This window comes from Bicyclus anynana, chromosome 7 (genome assembly GCF_947172395.1).
Source record: "Bicyclus anynana chromosome 7, ilBicAnyn1.1, whole genome shotgun sequence".
NCBI classification, from domain to species: domain Eukaryota; kingdom Metazoa; phylum Arthropoda; class Insecta; order Lepidoptera; family Nymphalidae; genus Bicyclus; species Bicyclus anynana.
This window is the reverse complement of record NC_069089.1, coordinates 15,997,439-16,017,917: the sequence shown is the minus strand read 5'-3', so window position 1 is coordinate 16,017,917 and position 20,479 is coordinate 15,997,439. Positions and strand designations below refer to the sequence as shown.

The 20,479-nt window shown below is 38.6% G+C and overlaps 1 protein-coding gene across 1 annotated transcript; it reads left to right on the top strand.

Annotated features, from left to right (window-relative positions):
• The first annotated feature begins 1,158 nt into the window (after window positions 1-1,158).
• LOC112047248 (proton-coupled folate transporter-like) lies at window positions 1,159-19,949 on the top strand. Its single transcript, XM_024084296.2, has 7 exons — window positions 1,159-2,226; window positions 5,874-6,033; window positions 9,170-9,271; window positions 10,971-11,108; window positions 14,349-14,432; window positions 16,378-16,534; window positions 19,812-19,949. The coding sequence occupies exons 1-7, from the start codon at window positions 1,450-1,452 to the stop codon at window positions 19,882-19,884; spliced, it is 1,491 nt and encodes a 496-aa protein (XP_023940064.1). The 5' UTR covers window positions 1,159-1,449; the 3' UTR covers window positions 19,885-19,949.
• Window positions 19,950-20,479: the final 530 nt, after the last annotated feature.

Here is a 20,479-nt window from a genome sequence, read left to right as displayed (position 1 = left end):
CTAGGGAGCTGATGATAAATTCGATAGGCATGGCATAGTAATTTCTAAGCAACAACGATGATTGGAGAAACGTGCTAGGTCACAGAAAACATTGGCTAGGTATAACTTTTAATCACCTAAACACATTTTTTTTAAGAATATTTTCAAAGTGTTTGTAAATATGACCAGTATTTCCGTTTCCCTCTACTTATCCGGGAAGACTGCTTCAGGAGTGGGTACGACAATATTCCAGCGGGCAGAGATTGAACTGTGACCCTTTGCCGTATAGTTACTGAGCATGGAGGCAAAGTATCTAAACTAACATTTTATTTATACGTTCGTAATAAAAACCCGTGTCGACGATTTATTTCGCGCTCCAATTTCGAGATATTAAACTGTTCACCTTTATGAAAACATTTATTCATATCCATTCATGTAGCCACGCAATAAAATGGCGGCCATTTGCATGAAAACAAAAAGCGGAATCTATGATTTTTTATACCGATTTAATGGTGGTATAAATCAACGAGATAAAAACGTATCAGATGTCCGTGTTCAGTACATCAGGGGCTGACGTATGGTGTTTTAATTGCTTTTGTGACCGCGGGGAATTAAGCCCTTTAGCCTCCCCCATATATTAAGCTTCAGTCAGGAATTTCCTGCCAAAATGTTGTTTAGGAAGTAATATATTACGTTTTGTTTATTGACACGTAAGAAGCAAAAAATGTCAAACACAAGGTCAAAATTCGCTAATCGGATTATTTATTGTCTAGCGGAGGCCTTGGGGTTCAAACGCGAAGTTCCTCTTCCCGTGGGAATATGGTAATAAAATATAGCCTCCTTACTTGCTTTGGTGAAAGATTTTTTTAAATTGTTTAAGTTGTTTAACCAACAAATTCACATTCGCAATTGCATTTGTGAATTTAGGTAAGATTCATCGAATTGTGTACTGCGGCGATGTATATGGTTTTTGGAGAGCTTCTTAAAACCGACTTATGATTAAGAATCACGAATGAAGTGTACCTGAACGTTTCAATATCATCCGCCCACTAAAGCGTACCTTGACCGTGTACTAATGACACAAACGTACCCACTGTTTCACAATAATGACAGGCATTGGTCTAATGGGATAAACGGTAGCTGAGAGCAAGGTTGTGACGCCCCGTCCACGCAGTGCCGCGAACGCTGCCGATCTGAGGCGACACTACACCAACAAATTGGTAAATGACTCCACTCGAACGCGTATCCGTTCAATCTACTTAAGACAAGAAGATTCTCCAGTCTGCCGTCTAACTTGGGGCACACTGGTATCCTAAATTACATGGAAATAGCGAAAACAGTAGAAACTATGGAACTCACGAGGCATTAAAATTGATCAACAAATGCTAACCCTTATTAACCGACAATATGAGAAAGAACAAACTCCGAACACATAAATCTCCATAAGTCAGCTTAATTTTGAGCAAGAAAATGAACGGGTTAACGGTCGGAGCTGAAAAAGCTCCCGGAGAAATCAAGGAAGAGAAGAAGAGGATAAGTGTTAAAGAAAAGTTGATGCAAATAAGGGCCAACATAACAGTGGAACCGATTATCGCGTGCTACATTATGTCCAATGTGTTTTCTGGGTTGGCCGTTCAGAACTTAAATTTGGAGAAAGCTTGTAGAGTGAATTTAGGGTACAGTGATGAAGTTTGTTCAGCGCTGAACAGACGGCAGACTGAGAACTTCACGGTGGAAGAATCGGAGGTGCAAAAACTGACAGCGTCTGTGCAGGCGTGGAAGAACATCGTGCAGACAGCTTTCCCTTGTATATTAGTACTGTTCGTAGGTTCCTGGAGTGACAAGACGGGGAAAAGGAAAGCGTGCATACTCCTGCCGATCGTCGGTGAGGTGTTGTGTTGCACGAGTTTTATTTTGAATACATACTTCTTCTACGAATTACCGCTGGAAATCACGGCTCTCTCCGACTTGTTTCCTTCATTAACCGGAGGATGGATAACTGTTTGCGTTGGTGTATTCAGCTATATCGGTGACGTGACCACAAAAGAAATGAGGACATTTAGGGTGGGAGTGGCTAATTTATGTATGTCTTTGGGGATTCCCTTGGGAATGTCGCTGAGTGGCATCCTACTTCAGCAGATTGGATATTACGGGATCTTTTTCATATCCAACTGTTTATATTTCACCAGTTTGATTTATGGATACATACGGCTGAAGGACCCGATTATTTCCGAAGATAGACAGCGAGTAAGTTTCAATACTTAGTTGTACATCGTTTTATACTCTCTTTATCTTGTCTCATAACATTAGCTTTTGCTGAAACTTAAACAATTTCTAGTTAACTCAAGTAAGACACCAAAATATAAAATCTCGCTGGCGAATCACAGGCGAGGGGGAGTACCGTAGAAGAGTTCTTTACATACAACCAATAAAAACTAAAAAAAATAACTACATTCTGGCGGGTTCTTGAACTGTTGTTTATACCTTACAGCTGGACCTCTTGAACAACTACTCCAAAAAAATAAATAAAGACGTAGCTTCTTGCCTCAACGTCAACACTCCATTGAATTGTGTATTATTTAAATTGAACGGAATACTAAGTTTTCGTAGCGAAAAGTAGTAAAGTATTCTTTTTTGCTTAGGCAGAAGGAAATCGAGTTTATTGAATGGACCAATGACCATACGACAATTATTGTTAGTAAACGTCAAAATGATATCCTCAAGCACTATTGAAACGTCAGGTTACATTTGTTCCATGTATTCTCCTATCGTAACTGAAGGACTTTCTTATAAAATTTCAATCCCCGTTTACCCCTCCTATTTATATTTTTGCGACAAAAGTAGCCTACGCTCTGCTCTGCTTATATTATTCCTAGGTACGTCTTTATTTTTATACCAAAATTGGTGACAGATAGAAAGACTCACTTTTGAATTTATATTTACTAGTATCATCATCATGATAATCAGTCAATGGACATCTATTGCTGGACATAGGTCTTCTATAAGGTCTTCCAAACAACATGGTCTCTAGACGTTATACTAATAGCATTAACAACTGAGTCTTAGGGCCATAAATCATTTCTCTATATCTATCTCGCTTGCACTTATGGGTCTTATGGAGCCGTCTAGTGAAGGGTGTAACAATGAAAGACATATTATCGATAAGTAAAGTTTATTATCGTATCTTGTTCACAAAATTAAAAAAATTAACAATATTTGATTTAATATAATACATATTTCATATTATATAATTATTAACTAAATAAAATTAATCTTCATCTGAGTCTTCATCATCAGAATCTTCGTCTTCTGCCAAATTTATTATATATTAGTATCCATAGTGCGCAACGAGTAACACATGAATGTATTTATTTAATTGCAGTAAACACATTTATAGCAAAAAAAATACGCAATGCAATTACATTAGAAACCGACCAATCAGAATCGTCCAAATCATTATTGACTCATCATTAGCACGTGCGCAGGTAGCCGTTTATCGATAATTAGGGTGCGCAGGTAGGCGCGCTGCACATTCCTATCTTTTTTGACTTTTATGACCGGACGACTCAGATGATAATGCGCATACTATAGCATCCAGAGACTCTCTGCAACCCACTTGGTGTTCTTGGTCCACCTTGTGGGGGGTCGAATACTGCGCTTCCCGTTGCGAGGGCCATTCCAGCATCTTAGGACCCCAACGTCCATCAGTTCATCGAAGTATTACTAGTTTGGATGGTATTAACTTGAATTAAAATATAAAATTAACATTGTAAGGGTAATAGACCCTTAAAGGCTTAGCTGTAGAATGAAAACACTTTTATAATTGAACAGTTAAGTGTTCATTTACATGACTGCCATCACCTGCCGCCGAGACATCGTCGACTGCAGTCGACTGCCGTTGGCTGCCGCCGAGACATCGCCGACTGCAGTCGACTGCGGTCGCCGGTAGAGTTGCCGCTGGTGTAAATGAACCCTAAGATGCAAAAACCGAATCTCTTGTCAAGTGGTCTATAACACGAACAAGTCCAAGGATCTTTTTTGTTTGCAAGGATCAGGCTCAGTAGATGAAAGTAGAATCGGAAGAGAAGGGTCGCGGGCGCTGGTTGCCGGTTATCGACTAAGGCAGAGTCCGTCCATCAGTCGTCCTACGTCTAAGTGATAAATTGCTCTGTGCCACTACGCAAATTCGAACGAAGGGGAACATCGTAACGCAATCAGTGGTTTCACGGGGCTCAGATAGGTGTCTGCATTTGTGATAGATCAGGAGACGGTTGTAAGGTTTCACACGATTTGTTGCCTGAATTTATAGCAGGTTCCACAGGTACCTAATAATTTTGATGTTTATAAATGTAACCAAAAATAATTAAAATAGATAAACAAACAGTGCTGACACGTGCAACTTGAGTGCCTTCAAGGCAAGAGTGAATAGGTATCTTCTGCTCACCACCATAGGCTAGTACCTACTTGTAATAGAAGTATCTATGTAGTGGTATCACGCCTTTTTAAAATAAAACATTTTAATGATCTGTATTGGTATTAAAAGTTGATTAAATTCTAAGCTGCTTAGATTATATTATTTTGAGTAGCCTGTAGTTGGTACTCTTTCAGCTGCGTCTGATGACAATATAGTCCCCATTTCGTAATGAAAGTGGTAGTAGTGTGATAAAAAAAAGTTTAGATCTGTATGGCAGATATTTTGCAATCTGCAATGGCACTCTCACTTTCAAAATTAAATATCACGTGTCTCAAACAGTAAAGGAAAAGTATAGTGAGAAAACCTGAATACCAGAGAGTTTTCTTGATTGTCTGCGCGTGTGAAGTCTGATCATCCGCATTTTGCCAGCGAGATGGACTATTTGACCTAACCCCTCTCATTTTAAGAGGAGACTCGAGCTTGATAATTCTGAATGGGCACTCTGTCTTTTGGGTACAAGTAGAAACGAAACCTTACGACCGTCTCTTGTACTACAATGTCGCTGATCTATCGAGATAGGGTTGTCAATTTATTCCGTTTGCCGCGGATGTTGTACGAATGATTTATTTTTCGGTTTCAATGAAAAATAGATATTGAGTTAGCTGGGATCCGCGTCCGTTATCGCTGGATCCGAAAGTCACACAAACTGTGCTTTGATGTACAGGGGATGTTTTAAAAATCGATTTGGAACCTGCTATAGATACCCTAAGAGTCCTCATACTATAACCATACGTTGTGTGAAAGCTGGCTATAAACAAGCTCTTTTTAGCTCTAGTGTGTAGTGATGAGTGTATTGAGGTTATCTTTAGACATTACGCTGCCGCGTCTACCAAGTAAAGTTCGCGGCGGACAACATGCAATAATTCTTCTAATCAGTAACTGAATGGTTCGGACATCCGTAAATTAAATTATACTTTAAACCCTTCTAATATACAATATTAATAGCGATACTACGGCTACGGGATGGAGGAGAAAATAAAATATCCCCACTTTACATGTAATGGGGAAGTGCACATGCACATGGTCGTCGGTCGAGCAGTCTATCACAATATATATTTTTAATCTTTACAAGTTAGCCCTTGACTACAATCTCACCTGTCACCTGATGGTAAGTGATGATGCAATCTAAGATGGAAGCGGGCTAACTTGTTAGGAGGAGGATGAAAATCCACACACCTTTCGGTTTCTACATAACATCGTAGCAGTACGCAAACCGAACGTCTTTGCCGGTATGATGGTAACTAGCCACGGCATGAGCCTTCCACCAGCCAGATCTAGACCTATTAAGAAAACCTCAATCGGCCCAGGACCTCTTGTAAATCCACTGCGCATACCACTGCACCACGGAGTCCGTCATAATGATGAAGATGAGTATGATAATGATGATGATGATGATGATGATGCTGATGATGTGTTGCAGGAGCAGCCGGTGGGGTGCCGCGGCTGGGTGTGCTCGTTCTTCGACGCGCGCCACGTGCGCGAGACGCTCACCGTGGCGTTCCGCAGTGGACCGCGTCGCCGCCGCCTGCGCGTGTCGCTGCTCATCGTCGTCGTCTGCGTCATATTCGGCCCTCTACATGGTCAGTATTCTATTATAGCTTGCCAACTTCTTTGATGACACTCCCATGATATGCGGGCGACGGGGGGAAAGAATGCGTCCCTTCGTCAAAAGTTTAAAGAAATAGGTATACTAACAGTAGCCTGTCAATATATATGTTAAAAAACATTTACTTAGTCGAGGGTACTACAACATTGATGAGTTCCTTAATGCCGTTGGATCAGCTTCCACCTTCACACAGGAAGTAAAACTATAAGAAATGTAAACAGTAATTGTTATCAATTTATTGTAAATTATAATACTGTATGACTTTTTCAAAAGAGCAACTGTTGAGTTTCTTGCCGGTATCTTCTCAGCAAAACCTGCTTTCCGAACCGGTGGTAGAATCTTTACAAATAGTCAACTGACGTGTCAAAAGTGCTTGTAAACTGAGCCTACTTGAAATAAATGATTATTGATTTTGATTTTTTTGATTTCGGTGTGAAATCGTGCATGCGGGGAAGTGAGATTTTTCATTCATCGCTATACACTTCCCGGCCCGCGCGGACCATCGGGAGTGTTACGAACGAATTTGTCAAGCTATCACACTTTCACACTAATATTAAAGAGGCGAAAGTTTGTGTGTAAGTGTGAAAGTGTGCAAGTGTGTAAGTATGTTTGTTCCTCTTTTACGCTGCGGCCACTAAAGCGATTTGTTCCTGCGGGATTTATGAAAAACTGAATTACACGCCGCTAGTAATATTATAAATGCGAAAGTTTGTATGAATGTTTGTTTGTTTGGATGTTTGTATGTTTGGATGTTTGTTACTTTTTAACGCCGCAACTACTGAACCGGCTGAAATTTGGACTTGAAATAGGTTTATTAAATTAACACATAGGCTACTTTTCATCCAGGAAAATCTATGGTTTCCGCGGATTTGTGAAAATCTGAAATCCACGCGGACGAAGCCGCAGGCGTCCGCTAGTCAAGTATATTTTAGTAAGCATCTTAATCATCATAAGCTTTACTGAAAATCCCATTAAAATTGGTTTAGCCGTTCCTAAGATCAGCAAGGACAAACAGAGAGGCTGACACCAAAAATTAAAAAAAATGCTTGTTTGTGTTTTGGTATCGTGTAAATATCTATAAGAACTTAAGAACACACAGTTATCTTGAAATCACAGACTGACACTTCAATTTTATTTATATGTATTGATAATACTTGGTTCAGTAATCATAGATAGCTTACAACTACAAGCATATCTCAATGAAAAAAGCAGCAAACAGCTACCGTTCAAATTGAAATGAATCAGAACATTATTTATCTTCCAATTTAAGAATGCTAAAATAATGCTGGATATAAAAAAAAAAAAATTAACTCATTGATTTAAGAAATCAATCTCTTCGGCTTCTTGTCGATGTTATATTCGCCGAATATTTCGAACTTTATATCTGTGGGTAAACAAAACATCACTAACAATGCCATGGAAATGAGCGATGTCACATCGCTGTAACATTACAGAATGCAGGGGCAGATCACTATAGTCTAGAGAAAAATATGTTATATTATGATGTGTGGCAGGATTTTTCTTTATTTTTAACTGACTTCAAAAAAAGAAGGTTCTCAATTCGACGCGTATGTTTCTTTTTTTGATTTTTGTTACGTAATAAGTTCGTCATTTACTAACCAATTTTGAAAATTCTTTTGTTATTTAAAAGATACTTCCAGATTGATCCCATTTAGTTTTCATGGTAATCGACTTAGTAGTTTTGTATTAAAATCAAAATACTTAATTGGAATACGTCTTTGAAATTGGTTCCATTTTTATGTTAAAACGATTGTTTATTTTTCTTTTATTTTAAATATTTTTTCCCGTTGACATTAAAAATTGACTAATGATAACAAGAAAAAAAAAACATATATATACAGCCGAACCTCCTCCTTTTTGGAAGTCGGTTAAATAGGAACTAAAAGTACGTGCAACGGGTTAGAAGTGAGCAACTCCAATTTGCGAACAGTCTGAAATTCTGAGCAAAACATCCTGTCCAGAAAATTAATGAGGAGATTAGTCATCAACGAATATACTTTTTCACAGTTTACACAGTTACATATGTTTCCATGTACCTATGTATTACGTTCTTAACTCCTTCAAGTGTCTTATTTCCGCTTGCCTCATGGTAGATATAATTTTTAAGTGGTTCCGTACATTGGTTCAAGAGTTCGCAGAAAACAACTGAATAGATTCTTCAAGAGAATGATAGAGACTTATGTTGTAATCACTGCTTAGTGCTTACACCAAGTAGCCTGTCGAGTCACACTGTCTATAACGAGTTATGATGCCATAAGTGTCCCTAATAACAATCTAACATTTTTTTTTAAAAGACCAATATTTCTATTTCCCTCCAACTAGTCGGGAAAGACTGTGCTAGGAGTGGGTGCGACAATAGACCAACTGGGCGAACTCCCACCCCTCGGTGATGAGTCCGACCGCTCTTGTCGTTATCGAGGTTTGACATTCTTGTTTGCCAAACTTGACTTTTTCAATAAACAATGTTTGACAAACGCTTCAAACAGAGCCGCTGACGATAAAAAAAAACACGTTTGATTTGACAAAAAGTGATTACATTATTTTTGGACTCCTTAAGAATCGGTTTGTCATATATAGCCCCCGGTATGAAAAAAATATGGGCGACCTACTGCTCCTCTGTTGCGCACCTTTCACTTTCAGGCGTATTGAGACGTACATAGTGTATGCTGCGAGGCAACATACACCTATTTAGACAGTCGATCTGGAAGAGTAAACTCCATTTGTGCTTATGATATATACTTACTTACATATAAATATACATACTTTTTTTTACTTTAGGTAGGTACATGAAGATCTGTAGCTAAGACAGGCCTATCGTGGTCTGTTTAATATCTATAAGTACTAAGTAGGTAACTATGAGTTATTAGTCGCTATATTAACTTTACTCCAGTCCACCTGGTAGGGGGTCGGCCAACACTGCGCTTACTATTGCTGGGTCGCCATTCCAGCATTTGGGACCCCAACGTCCATCGGCTCTTCGAACTATGTGCCCCGTCCATTGCCACTTCAGCTTCGCAACACGAGCTATGTCAGCTTTTATATGTCCATTCCAAAATGTTCTAATATGGTTGTTTTGTTTTTGTCTACAGGAGAAATGAACGTTCTGTATTTGTTCATGAGGTACCGGTTCAACTGGGACGAGGTTCAGTTCAGCATGTTTTGTACATATAGCATTATCACTAATTTAGTGGGTAAGTACGAAAATCTACCCTACTCCTATTTATTAGTTTTCAAAGGCAAACCGAAGTAAATTATGTACTCTGTAAGTATAGAAACTAGTAGTTATAGTTTTAAGAGCCGTGATAGCCCAGTGGATATGACCTCTGCCTTGTCTTCCGGAGGGTGTGGTTTCGAATCCGGTCCGGGGCATGCACCTCCAACTTTTCAGTTATGTGCATTTTATGAAATTAAATATCATGTCTCAAACGGTGAAGGAAAACATCGTGAGGTGACTTTATTTTAGCCAGACAATTTTCTTAATTCTCCGCATGTGTGAATTCTGTCAATCCGCATTGGGCCAGCGTGGTGGACTATTAGCCTAACCCCTCTCATTCTGAGAGGAGACTCAAGCTCAGCAGTTAATAAGTGAATATGGGTTGATAACGATAGTTTTAATTATAGCAGAGTTTCTTGTGACAAACTTCCTCAGGGAAGTTTTTACATACTCGTACCGTCAAGTGTCCATCAGTTTTGTACTGAAAACAAAGAGTTATAGATAAAAAACCATCTGCGTGACCTTTTCATACTTCAGCTCTGTCTTTGGAAATAAATACTTATTTCTGCCGCTTATTAAGGTAATTAGCGGCTGTGTCTAAAGGGGTATGTCAGTAAAATGAGGCACATAAGGCTTATCACTTATCTGTGTTTGTGTGTTCAAAAGGAAATTGTCTGCTCTGTTATGATGTCATCGATCGTATCATAAACCTATTAATGACTATTCATCGTTATCAATTATTATCATCAATATCAGCCTGTTTTAACAACCCAGTGCCAGGCCTCCCTCTTCATATACGTGACATAATATGGAACTTAGAGACATTGCTCTAATGTGGGTTGGTGGGCTTAGGTGGAGGGAACTAGGCCACGCGGAAGGTCACCCATGCGATGGACCGACCAGATTAAATCTGCTGTAGGCGGTCCCTTGCATGAATGTACGCGACTCACTACACAAAGGGAGAAGTGGCGAATGCTCGTGAGGCGTATAACATCTGCCTCCAACACGTCCTAAAGACCACGACCGCTCTATCAAGAGTGCAGCGACAAAGAATAAGAAGGGCTTAGGTAGCCTTTTGACTACCTCTCTGGCGCGGTTGGTAGTGCTGTACCCCTAACGAATATGTTTTAGATGTGGGTAGTCGATCGAATTCATGACTTCTCGACGTGTTGAAGCTGAGTCGCGATAGCCCAGTGGATATGATCTCTGCCTTCGGTTTGGAAAGCGTAGGTTCGAATCCGGTCCAGGGTTTGCACCTCATACTTTACAGTTATGTGCATTTTAAGAAAATAAATATCACATGCGTGAACTAAAAACATGCATGCATACTTGAGAATTTTCTGAATTCTCTACGTGTGTGAAGTCGGCCAACATTGGGCCAGCGTAGACTGTTAAACTATAGTCCGGTAAGTTGATAATAGTCCCATGATATGCGGGCGACGGGCGGAAAGACTGCGCCGGTGTGAAATCGTACGTGTGGGGAAGTGACGTACATTAGTCGTGGGTTTGTCATTCATCGCTGCACGCCCCCCGCTCTGCGTGCTACATTGGGAGTGTTACAAACAAACTTGCCAAGTCCAACAGTGATTCGAGTGATGACTACTGAGATGTCTCTAACTCCCATGCCCTTCTGTAGCTTTTAGATTGTTTTGGTATTCTCATGGCGAGTGTTTCAGGGACGCTGTTCTCCATCAGCATCTTCAGCGACTTCATGAAGCTGGACGACACGGTGGTGGGGATCATCTCCTGCACCAGCAAGATCCTCGCCTCCTTCATATTCGCTTTCGCAACCACCACTACTGAGATTTACATCGGTGAGTTTTTGTGTGTTATTTTATCTATACTAATATTATAAATGCAAAAGTAAGTCTGTCTGTCTTTCTGTCTGCCTGTTACCTTTTCACGGTGAATTTTGGTATAATGGTAAATGTGACCTTGGAGCAAAACATAGGGTACTTTTGATCTTAAAATATAAAAGAAGGGTGAAATAGGGGTTGAAAGTTTGTATCTAAAGTCCTTCATTTTTAACCGAGTTAAAAAAAGGACGTATATAGTCGTGTATATAACTAAATGCACTTAAGGAAACAGTTATCTTAAAACCACAGGCAGACATATTAATTTTATGTAAGTACTAGCAGATGCCCGCGACTTCGTCCGCGTGAAAATCGATGTACATTTTCGAACCCTTCGCCCCTTCTATTTACATTTTCGAATTTTTTATATATGAAAAATACAAAATCATGACCCCTATACAATAAAGTGCGCTTTTTTTTTGCTTGGGTAAAATGCCCAGTCATAGCCACGGTCGGTAGTCCCATCATAAGTCCCCGGCCGAAGTTTTTTGTGCTTGGGTAAATTGCCCAGCCTTAGCCACGGTCGGAGGCCCTATTACAAACCCCCGGCCGAAGGCCGGTGTACAATAAAGTGCCCAGCCGAAAGTCGCGCGTTTTTTTCGCTTGGGTGAAATGCCCAGCCATAGCCACGGTCGGAGGCCCTATTACAAACTTCCGGCCGAAGGCCGGACTACAAAACAGTGCGCGTGCCGAAGGCCGCGCGTTCCGTGTTTTGTGCATCGATAAAATGCCCAGCCGTAGCCACGAACAGAGGCCATATCACAAACCCCCGGCCGAAGGCCGGTGTAGAATAAAGTGCGCGGCCGAAGGCCGCGCGTTCCGTTTTTTGTGCATCGGTAAAATGCCCAGCCGTAGTGACGATCAGAGGCCATATCACAAACCCCCGGCCGAAGGCCGCGCGTTCCGTTTTTTGTGCATCGGTAAAATGCCCAGCCGTAGTGACGATCAGAGGCCATATCACAAACCCCCGGCCGAAGGCCGGCGTACAATAAAGTGCGCGGCCGAAGGCCGCGCGTTCCGTTTTTTGTGCATCGATAAAATGCCCAGCCCTAGCCACGAACAGAGGCCATATCACAAACCCCCGGCCGAAGGCCGGTGCACAACAAAGTGCGCGGCCGAAGGCCTCGCGTTCCGTTTTTTGTGCATCGGTAAAATGCTAGGCGTAGTGACGATCAGAGGCCATATCACAAACCCCCGGCCAAAGGCCGCGCGTTCCGTTTTTTGTGCTTGAGTAAAATGCCCAACCTTAGCCACGGTCGGTGGCCCTATTACAAACTCCCGGCCGAAGGCCGGGCTACTAAACAGCTACTAAACAAGAAAATTTAAAAAAATATTTTTGTATTCTATTGCTCTTTTCTAATCGCCCTAACTTGATTTTAGTTAAATTTGGCCAAAGTACAGACACTCGATTTCTACTCTTTTATTATAGTATAGATAGATAGATAGAAGAAGAAGATAGATAGATAGAAGATAGAAGAATAGAAGATTGATATGATACTTATAGACATAGTTCTTGTTACAGCTTTTTACTCTCTCCCTCTAAAGCTTTTTAACTAAATCCACAGATACCGTAATAAAAAGACAAACCATCCAGAGAATATAAAGAAAGACGTACACATTTTTCCCTTATGCGTATAAAAAATTGACTTGTGACTTTATAGATTATATATTTGGGCACGTAAGCTTTTATAGCTAAATCCACTTCGGTGGCTTTAATATTTTATGAGAAAATCGATTGTGACTGGCGCGTACTTACCACATAAAGGCACTGCTCCACTGCTGCGGACGGACAAGTGCTACTTTAGTTTAGTCAATTTGATAAATAAATATACAGAATAATAAACGCCAATTTAGTTAGTTTGAATTAAAGAGTACTTGAAAGGGTTACATGATCACAGTTACATTAGCTTTGTTATAGAACAATAAATATATCAAATTAGGTTAGTAATTACTAACCTAATTTGATATATTTAGCACTATGAATAGCTACTCAAACTGAACAAACCGTTAAGTACGAATAATATCTGTGAGAGGAAGACATTTATGTTTTTTCTTATTTTTTCTATATTTATTCTTTTCACGGCCTACTTTAAAAGTGGTAATAGTGTCTATATACGCTTGATGTAATTGAATGTTAACTGAAGATTAGAGAAGATTAGAAATATTATAAAAAGATAAACCTTTGTGAATACATAATACTTTTATTGTTATACCTAGACAACGCTAAATTCAATAAGTTTATCATCTACATATTCGTGCGTAGATGAAGCAGTTGACGAAATCAAAAACTTCTACTTCTTCTTCTACTTCTTAAATATCGATCACACCAATGGAACATCGCCTTTAGTAAAGAGTTAGCTAGTTTTTATGGACACAAATATAGTGAAAATTTTAGAGCAAAAAAATGTCTGCAGCCTGAGATATTAAGCATGAGCCTAAGGTTGCCTGGTTGAGACTGCTAACTACTAAGCGATAAGGCCGCCTTTTAATAATAATAATTTCGTTATTTATTTATGGCTACATTGGTTAGTTACATTCTTCAAAAGTCTTTTGTATTGTACTTTTTCAGATTTTTTGTTTGTACTTTTAGCCTGGATATGTGTTATGTAGTACAAAATTTTTTCTCCGTCTCCTATAAAAATAGTTGAGTTGTCATTCGATTTGGAATTGAATGTTATCTACATTCAATTTATTTCATTTTTTAAAAAAATGAAGGCCCGCTTGCAAAAATTACAAAAGTTATAAACAATTAACTAAAAATAAAAAAGGGGTTCTGTTCCTTTTGAATATTTTGTCAAATTGGAAGTATAGTAGTAGTAAGTCAAAAACCGAACCTCTTTTATTATTTTTAGTTTATTGTTTATAACTTTTGCAATTTTTGCGAGCGGTCTTTCAATTTTTCAAAAACCATCTACATTTGATTCCGAATCGAATGACACCTTAGACCCTTAGACCATTAATAAGATTGACAATTTTTTGGTATAAATAGCTTTTGAGAACAAGACTTTTTTATTAGTGTTTGCAACTGTATTTTAATATTTTTGTGTACCGACCCCTAGGAAAAGGAAAAGCTAGGATTAAATATCTCGAAGGTAATTTTGTAAATAACCTCCTAGATTAGTAGGTATAAGTTTAAATATTCATAACCTACTTAAGCGCAGTAAATAAAAGATAATTTCTTAATCCAGTTCTTTGTTACAGCCCCGCTGGTGGAAATCTTCAACGGCACATCCTTCATAGCGATGCGCTCCATTGCGTCCAAGTTGGTGACCAGCGAGGAGTTGGGTAAGTCTACCAATAGGGATGATGACAGTTTTTAAATCTATAATATAAAAATCGATTTAAAAACAAAAATTCGAATCCGGTCCGGGGCATGCATCTCCAACTTTTCATTGTGTGCATAGTAAGAAATTAAATATTACGTGTCTCAAATGGTGAAGGAAAACATCGTGAGGACACCTGCATACCAGAGAATTTTCTCAATTCTCTGCGTGTGTGAAGTCTGCCAATCCGCATTGGGCCAGTGTGGTGGACTATTGGCCTAACCCCTTTCATTCTGAGAGGACACTTTAGCTCAGCAGTGAGCCGAATATGGGTTGACAATGATGATGATGATATAAAAATGTGTTGCTAAGCGCGAATCTCGAGAACGGCTGAACCGGGTAAAGGCTGAAAGGGTAGGGGTAGCTTGGATAGGTTGGAAATTTAGAAACAAAGCAGCTTTCGTTTTTTTTTTCTCTACAAGTTAGCCCTTGACTACAATCGCACCTGATGGTAAGTGATGATACAGTCTAAGATGGAAGCGGGCTAACTTGTTAGGAGGAGGATGAAAATCCACACCCTTTTTCGGTTTCTACAGGGCATCGTAACGGAACGCTGAATCGTTTGGCGGTACGTCTTTGTAGGTAGGTCACGGCCGAAGCCTACTACCAACCAGACCTGGACCAATTAAGAAAATCTCAATCGGCCCAGTTGGGGATCGAACCCAGGACCTCCGTTTTGTAAATCTAACGCGCATACCACTGCGTCATGGAGGCCGTTTCTTTTCTTTCCAAGCCCTCCATATCTCGGAAAGAAAAGATTGAGATCCGTAATCGAACCCTGGAGTTGCCTATTATAATGAATTCATATCAAAACTGATATATTATTCAAATCTCACTAGTAACAAAGAAAGACAATATTTTTGTTGTACTTCGTTATCTATTAGGCATATCTTTAGTTTATTTTTATGCTAGTAGCCTGTAAGCCTTAATAAAATACCTAATACTGGCGTTGACTGATAAATCTAAATAGCATTTAACACGTGTGGCAATATTTACATTGCTGTTTATTTTACTCGCTTTCCTGTTTACTTAATTAGCAAAAGGTTTTTTTCTAACTCTCCTTATAAATCTCAGCCAAGACAACTTTATAGAAACTATATCGTAATACATGATATTTTACCCAACTTCAAGAAGAGTTATGTTTCTCGCGCGTATCTTGTATATTGATTTATTCTTTGAAGTGACAAGGTAACAGAATATCCTTTTTTCTATTTTTTTTTAGTTTTCAGCAATGACGCGACTTTCAACATTAAATAAAATCTAATAACAATAGAAATCAAGTTTCACAAGTTAATCTAAAATAATTTAATTACTAAAATACCTCTTCTTTAAGAAACTTATTGTAAAAATTATCTAATACCAAAAGTTTTGGAGTTACTGTATTTTAGCCCTAATTTTATTAATCTTTGATTGCTTATAACTTTTGCAGTTGTAGTCATTCGTCATCATTATCAACTCATATTCGACTCACTGCTGAGCATGAGTATCCTCTCAGAATGAGAGGGGTTAGGCTTTAGTCCACCACGCTAGCCTAATTCGGATTGGCAGACTTCACACACGTAGATAATTATTTAAAAAAAATTTCAGGTTTCCTCACGATGTTTATCATTTACCTTTTGAGACACGTGATATTTAATTTCTTAAAATTGAAAAATTGGAAGTGGATATGACGTCTGCCTCCGCCCTCCGGAATCGGAGGCAGAGGTCATATCCACTGGGCTATCACGAAGTGCGTATATGAAATTTTTGAAAAATTTTCTAGACGTCATAACCGGAGTTGAATGAGAAATCACCGATATTTTTATTCACAGTCTCACAACTGCGATAAAGTCCTCAAAGAAGTGTTCACTTCAATGAAAATATGTAAGCCTTTGTTTCCAGGTAAAGTGAAGTGAATCTGTTTCCAGGTAAAGTGAACTCTCTGTTCGGCCTGGCGGAGGCCATGATGCCGCTGGTGTACGGCCCGCTGTACTCCCGGGTGTACATGGCGACGCTGAACGTGCTGCCCGGCGCCGTGTTCCTGCTGGGGGCGGCCATGACGGTCCCGGCGGTGGCCATTTTTGGGTGAGGTTCATCAACTCAACAATACATAAATAGTGTGTCTGTTTTAGAAGACTCAAAAGTGATTACCGAAAATAAGAAAACTAATGTCAAAGGTTGTGATTCACAACATTTGTCAGGACAACTTATTTAACAAATCAAACTGTAACCAAAATACGACCTTGAGTGAAGTCACGCACTTGTGAAAGTTGTGTGTAGGGTTAAAGGTACCTTTGACTGTTAACAAATCCGAACCGAACCGAAGAAATCCGAAGTCCGTATCAAAGTCAAGTCGTTGGGACGCGGCGATAACATCTGTGTTTTTAAAATTATATTATTTTATGAGTACGAGGCACAGATTAAAGAATAATATACAGATAGAGCGTACAAAACACGACGGTGTCGTAGCCATTCCAAATACAGAATTCAAAAACGAATACAGTCTCGAGTCAGTATGACACAAAGCGTAGCATCAGTAATTTTCAATATTATTCAAGGTACAAAAACTGGTTAGCTTGGTATGGACATGTAATGCGTAGGGAGGAAAGTCATATTACTAGGAAAATGTCGAATGTGCAAGTGGAAGGACATAAGAAGAGAGGAAGGCCAAAGAATTGGTTGAATTGTGTGAAAGAGGACATGTGTGTGAAAGAGGACATGTGTGTAAAAGGAGTGGATGATGAGTTGACGAGTAATAGAGACGAATGGAAAAGATTGACGTATTTTTCCGAGCTCACTTAAGTGGGATAAAGGTAAGGAGATGATGATTCAAGATACAAAAAAAACATTCATTTGAATTGAGAACCTTAAATAATGGCGTCTTATGTTTTTAAACATTTTAAAAACGTTTACACAAACTAAAGACATAAGATGAAGTATTTTTTTATTAATTTACGTAATTGTTGTAAGTGTTAAATTTTGAAATACAAATTATGAAAAAAGTTTGTATATGCAGATGTCAAGGAGACGCGTGGGGAGGAGAAGGTTTGGGGTACTTATGGATTTCACCGGCTTCACCACGCTGCTTGTAAATACTCATTCTGGATCTTCTTTATTCTGTCGTGCGAGGTTATTGAGTACAATTAGCAACATAATAATGCTGCCAGTGCTGAGCTTTTGTCTATGACTCTATGACTAATTAGCTTAATAGTGGATTCCAATTAGAAATTACCTTCACCCACTTGTTAAATGGATGAAAAGTGCCTAAAAATTTCCGGGCCCGACTATTATTAACCATTATTAACTAGCATTAATTATAGTTTGGCCAGGAAGGTTAATTAGAAGGTTGTTCAACTAACGGTCCGAGGAATTGAACTGAGATAAAAAAATCTCGTACCTATTTGTTTTACTCTACGTAACCAAATATTTGCACTGCATTGTTTGGTGTGTGCACCTCTGTTGTTTGTCAATGGTCAATGACTTGATAATGACTGTTTATTTTTTGTTAATTTTATTCCAAACTAGCTGGACCCGGCAAATGTTGCCATATTTTATTTCATACAAAAATATTAAAATCGCGCGGATGACCAGACCGGTTTTGCTCAAGTGGTTCGTTTATAGATGACTTTAACTTAAACATTAAATTTTTTAAAATGCACCCAACTGAAAAGTTAGACGTGCATGCCCCTGCCCATTCGAACCTACACCCTTCAAATCGAAGGTGGAGATCATATCCTCTGGGCTATCACGTCTCAGTTCTGTTAAAATAGTCTGTTTATGACGTTTATGGTAATAATGTTTTGACGGCCGCAGTGGCGCAGTGGATTTACAAGATGGAGGACCTGGGTTCGATTCCTGGCTGGACCGATTAAGGTTTTTATAATAGGTCCAGGTTTGGCTAAAGGTAGGCTTCGGCCGTGGCTATGTCCACGTGAGATTGTAGTCATGGCCTAACTTGTAAAGATTAATAAAAAAAATTTGCTTTATGTAAAAAATTCAATATTTAATTTCAAACAAGTTGAAGTTATGATTAAGTTAAGCTTGAGTTACTTAAACTAATCAGAACAAACATTATACATATATATATATTTATGCATTGCCAGTGATGAATATTTTTGCTCAATCTAAAAAAGGCATACGTTCAAAAATAATAAACGAGTTTTGGTTTTGAATTTTAATTAGTTTAAATTTTTGTTTTAGCAGGTTTGAAAAATGTGCTCATTCTGGTATTAGGTATATGGGACCGGTACCTACAAGATTGAATTTGAGGACATCTATAACGCATATCAAATTGTCTAAGGTCACGTCTGTGGAAAAGTTTTTTTAGTTTAAAGTTTAACAATCGAAAGTAAATTCCTTGTTTCCTACACAAACAAACAAATCTAGATTACTTATTTACTATAAATGGTTGAAGTATATAAAAACTACTTACTGATAGTAGTAAAATTGACGGCCGCGTGGCGCAGTGGGTAGTGACCCTGCTTTCTGCATCCCCGGCCGTGGGTTCGATTCCCACAACTGGAAAATATTTGTGTGATGAGCATGGGTGTTTTCCAGTGTCTGTGTGTATATATTATACATTTTATAAGTATTTATATGTAGTATATAATTGTATATTAATATTATAATATCAACTATCTTAGCACCCATAACACAAGCTACTCTGTATGCTTACTTTGGGGCTAGATAGTGATGTGTATTGTTTAAGTATATTTTTTTTTTATTAAAAAAAATATATATTTACCAATATATCTTATCTGATAGTGTTCAAATAAAAAAAAAAACTAAAAATCTAAATAAATATATAAAACTCATAGGTGACTGACTGACATAGTGATCTATCAACGCATAGCACAAACCGCTGGACGGATTAGGCTGAAATTTGGCATGCAGGTAGATGTTATGACGTAGGCATCCGCTAAGAAAAAGATTGGGATCAATTCTATCCCCAAGGGGATAAAATAGGGGATGAAAGTTTGTATTAAACTTTGTCAATTTTGCTGCGATTTGGCTGAAATTTGTATTGAAAATAAATAGGCTACTTTTCATCCCGGAAAAATCCATGGTTCCCGCAGGATTTGTGAAAAACTTAATTCCACGTTGACGAAGTCGCAGGCGTCCGCTAGTCATATATAAAAATTCTCAGCCTGGAGAGTACGTTAATCCGTCGGGATAGGTCATCTGATAGTCATCGTTAAAAAGGTAAAAAATATTATGACTCGCCAACCCGTACCGGAGCTGTGTGGTGGCTAACTTTCGTATTCCCTCTACTTCATGAATAGAGGCCTGGCATTGTAGTTGTTAAAATAAAGAAGATTATTTTAGTTGTCGCTCTCTAACTTACTATTCTTCTTAATTTCAGATGGATGTATTTCGAGCAGCAAGAAGATAACAAACAGGTGGAAGAGATGGAAAACGTAAATAAAGACGTTTAGTGACCCTTATCATAATCTTACAAGTAATTTAAAGTGGCTAAAATTGGATTAAACAATAAAATTTGTGTTTCGCCTTTCATTAGCTATAAATATTCACAATCGCTATTTAGACTTACACGCACCTAATCCGTTGTATGTATTGTAGGGTTGCCACTCTGTCGAATTAAACAAGCTGATTATCATAAATGATTTGCGTAGTCAATATCGAAAATGCACTACGAAGTAATTACAAGTTTTATGGTAGTGAGGTCGACTTTCAGTATATATTTAAATAAAATTTCAGTTAAAATTGATATTGCGCCATACTTTTAGTCTGCTCTGGATAAGCAACATGACGAATTGTGCACCTATAATATACGCAGCTATATGGCTCGTGTTGAGTCATAATAATTAATCTATAATTATTAATCTCTTATTATTCCTCACTATCTAAGCGAAAAATCTGTAGCTAGAAATGGGAACAGGTGGGCATAGAAGTCTAGACCTCTTGGATTAAAGTCCGGTCCTATATATACCATGGAGCCCACAAACCTGTACTAGTACTAATTACTTTTATTGGTAAAGGAGATAGGCTAGATTAGCATATTATGTTATA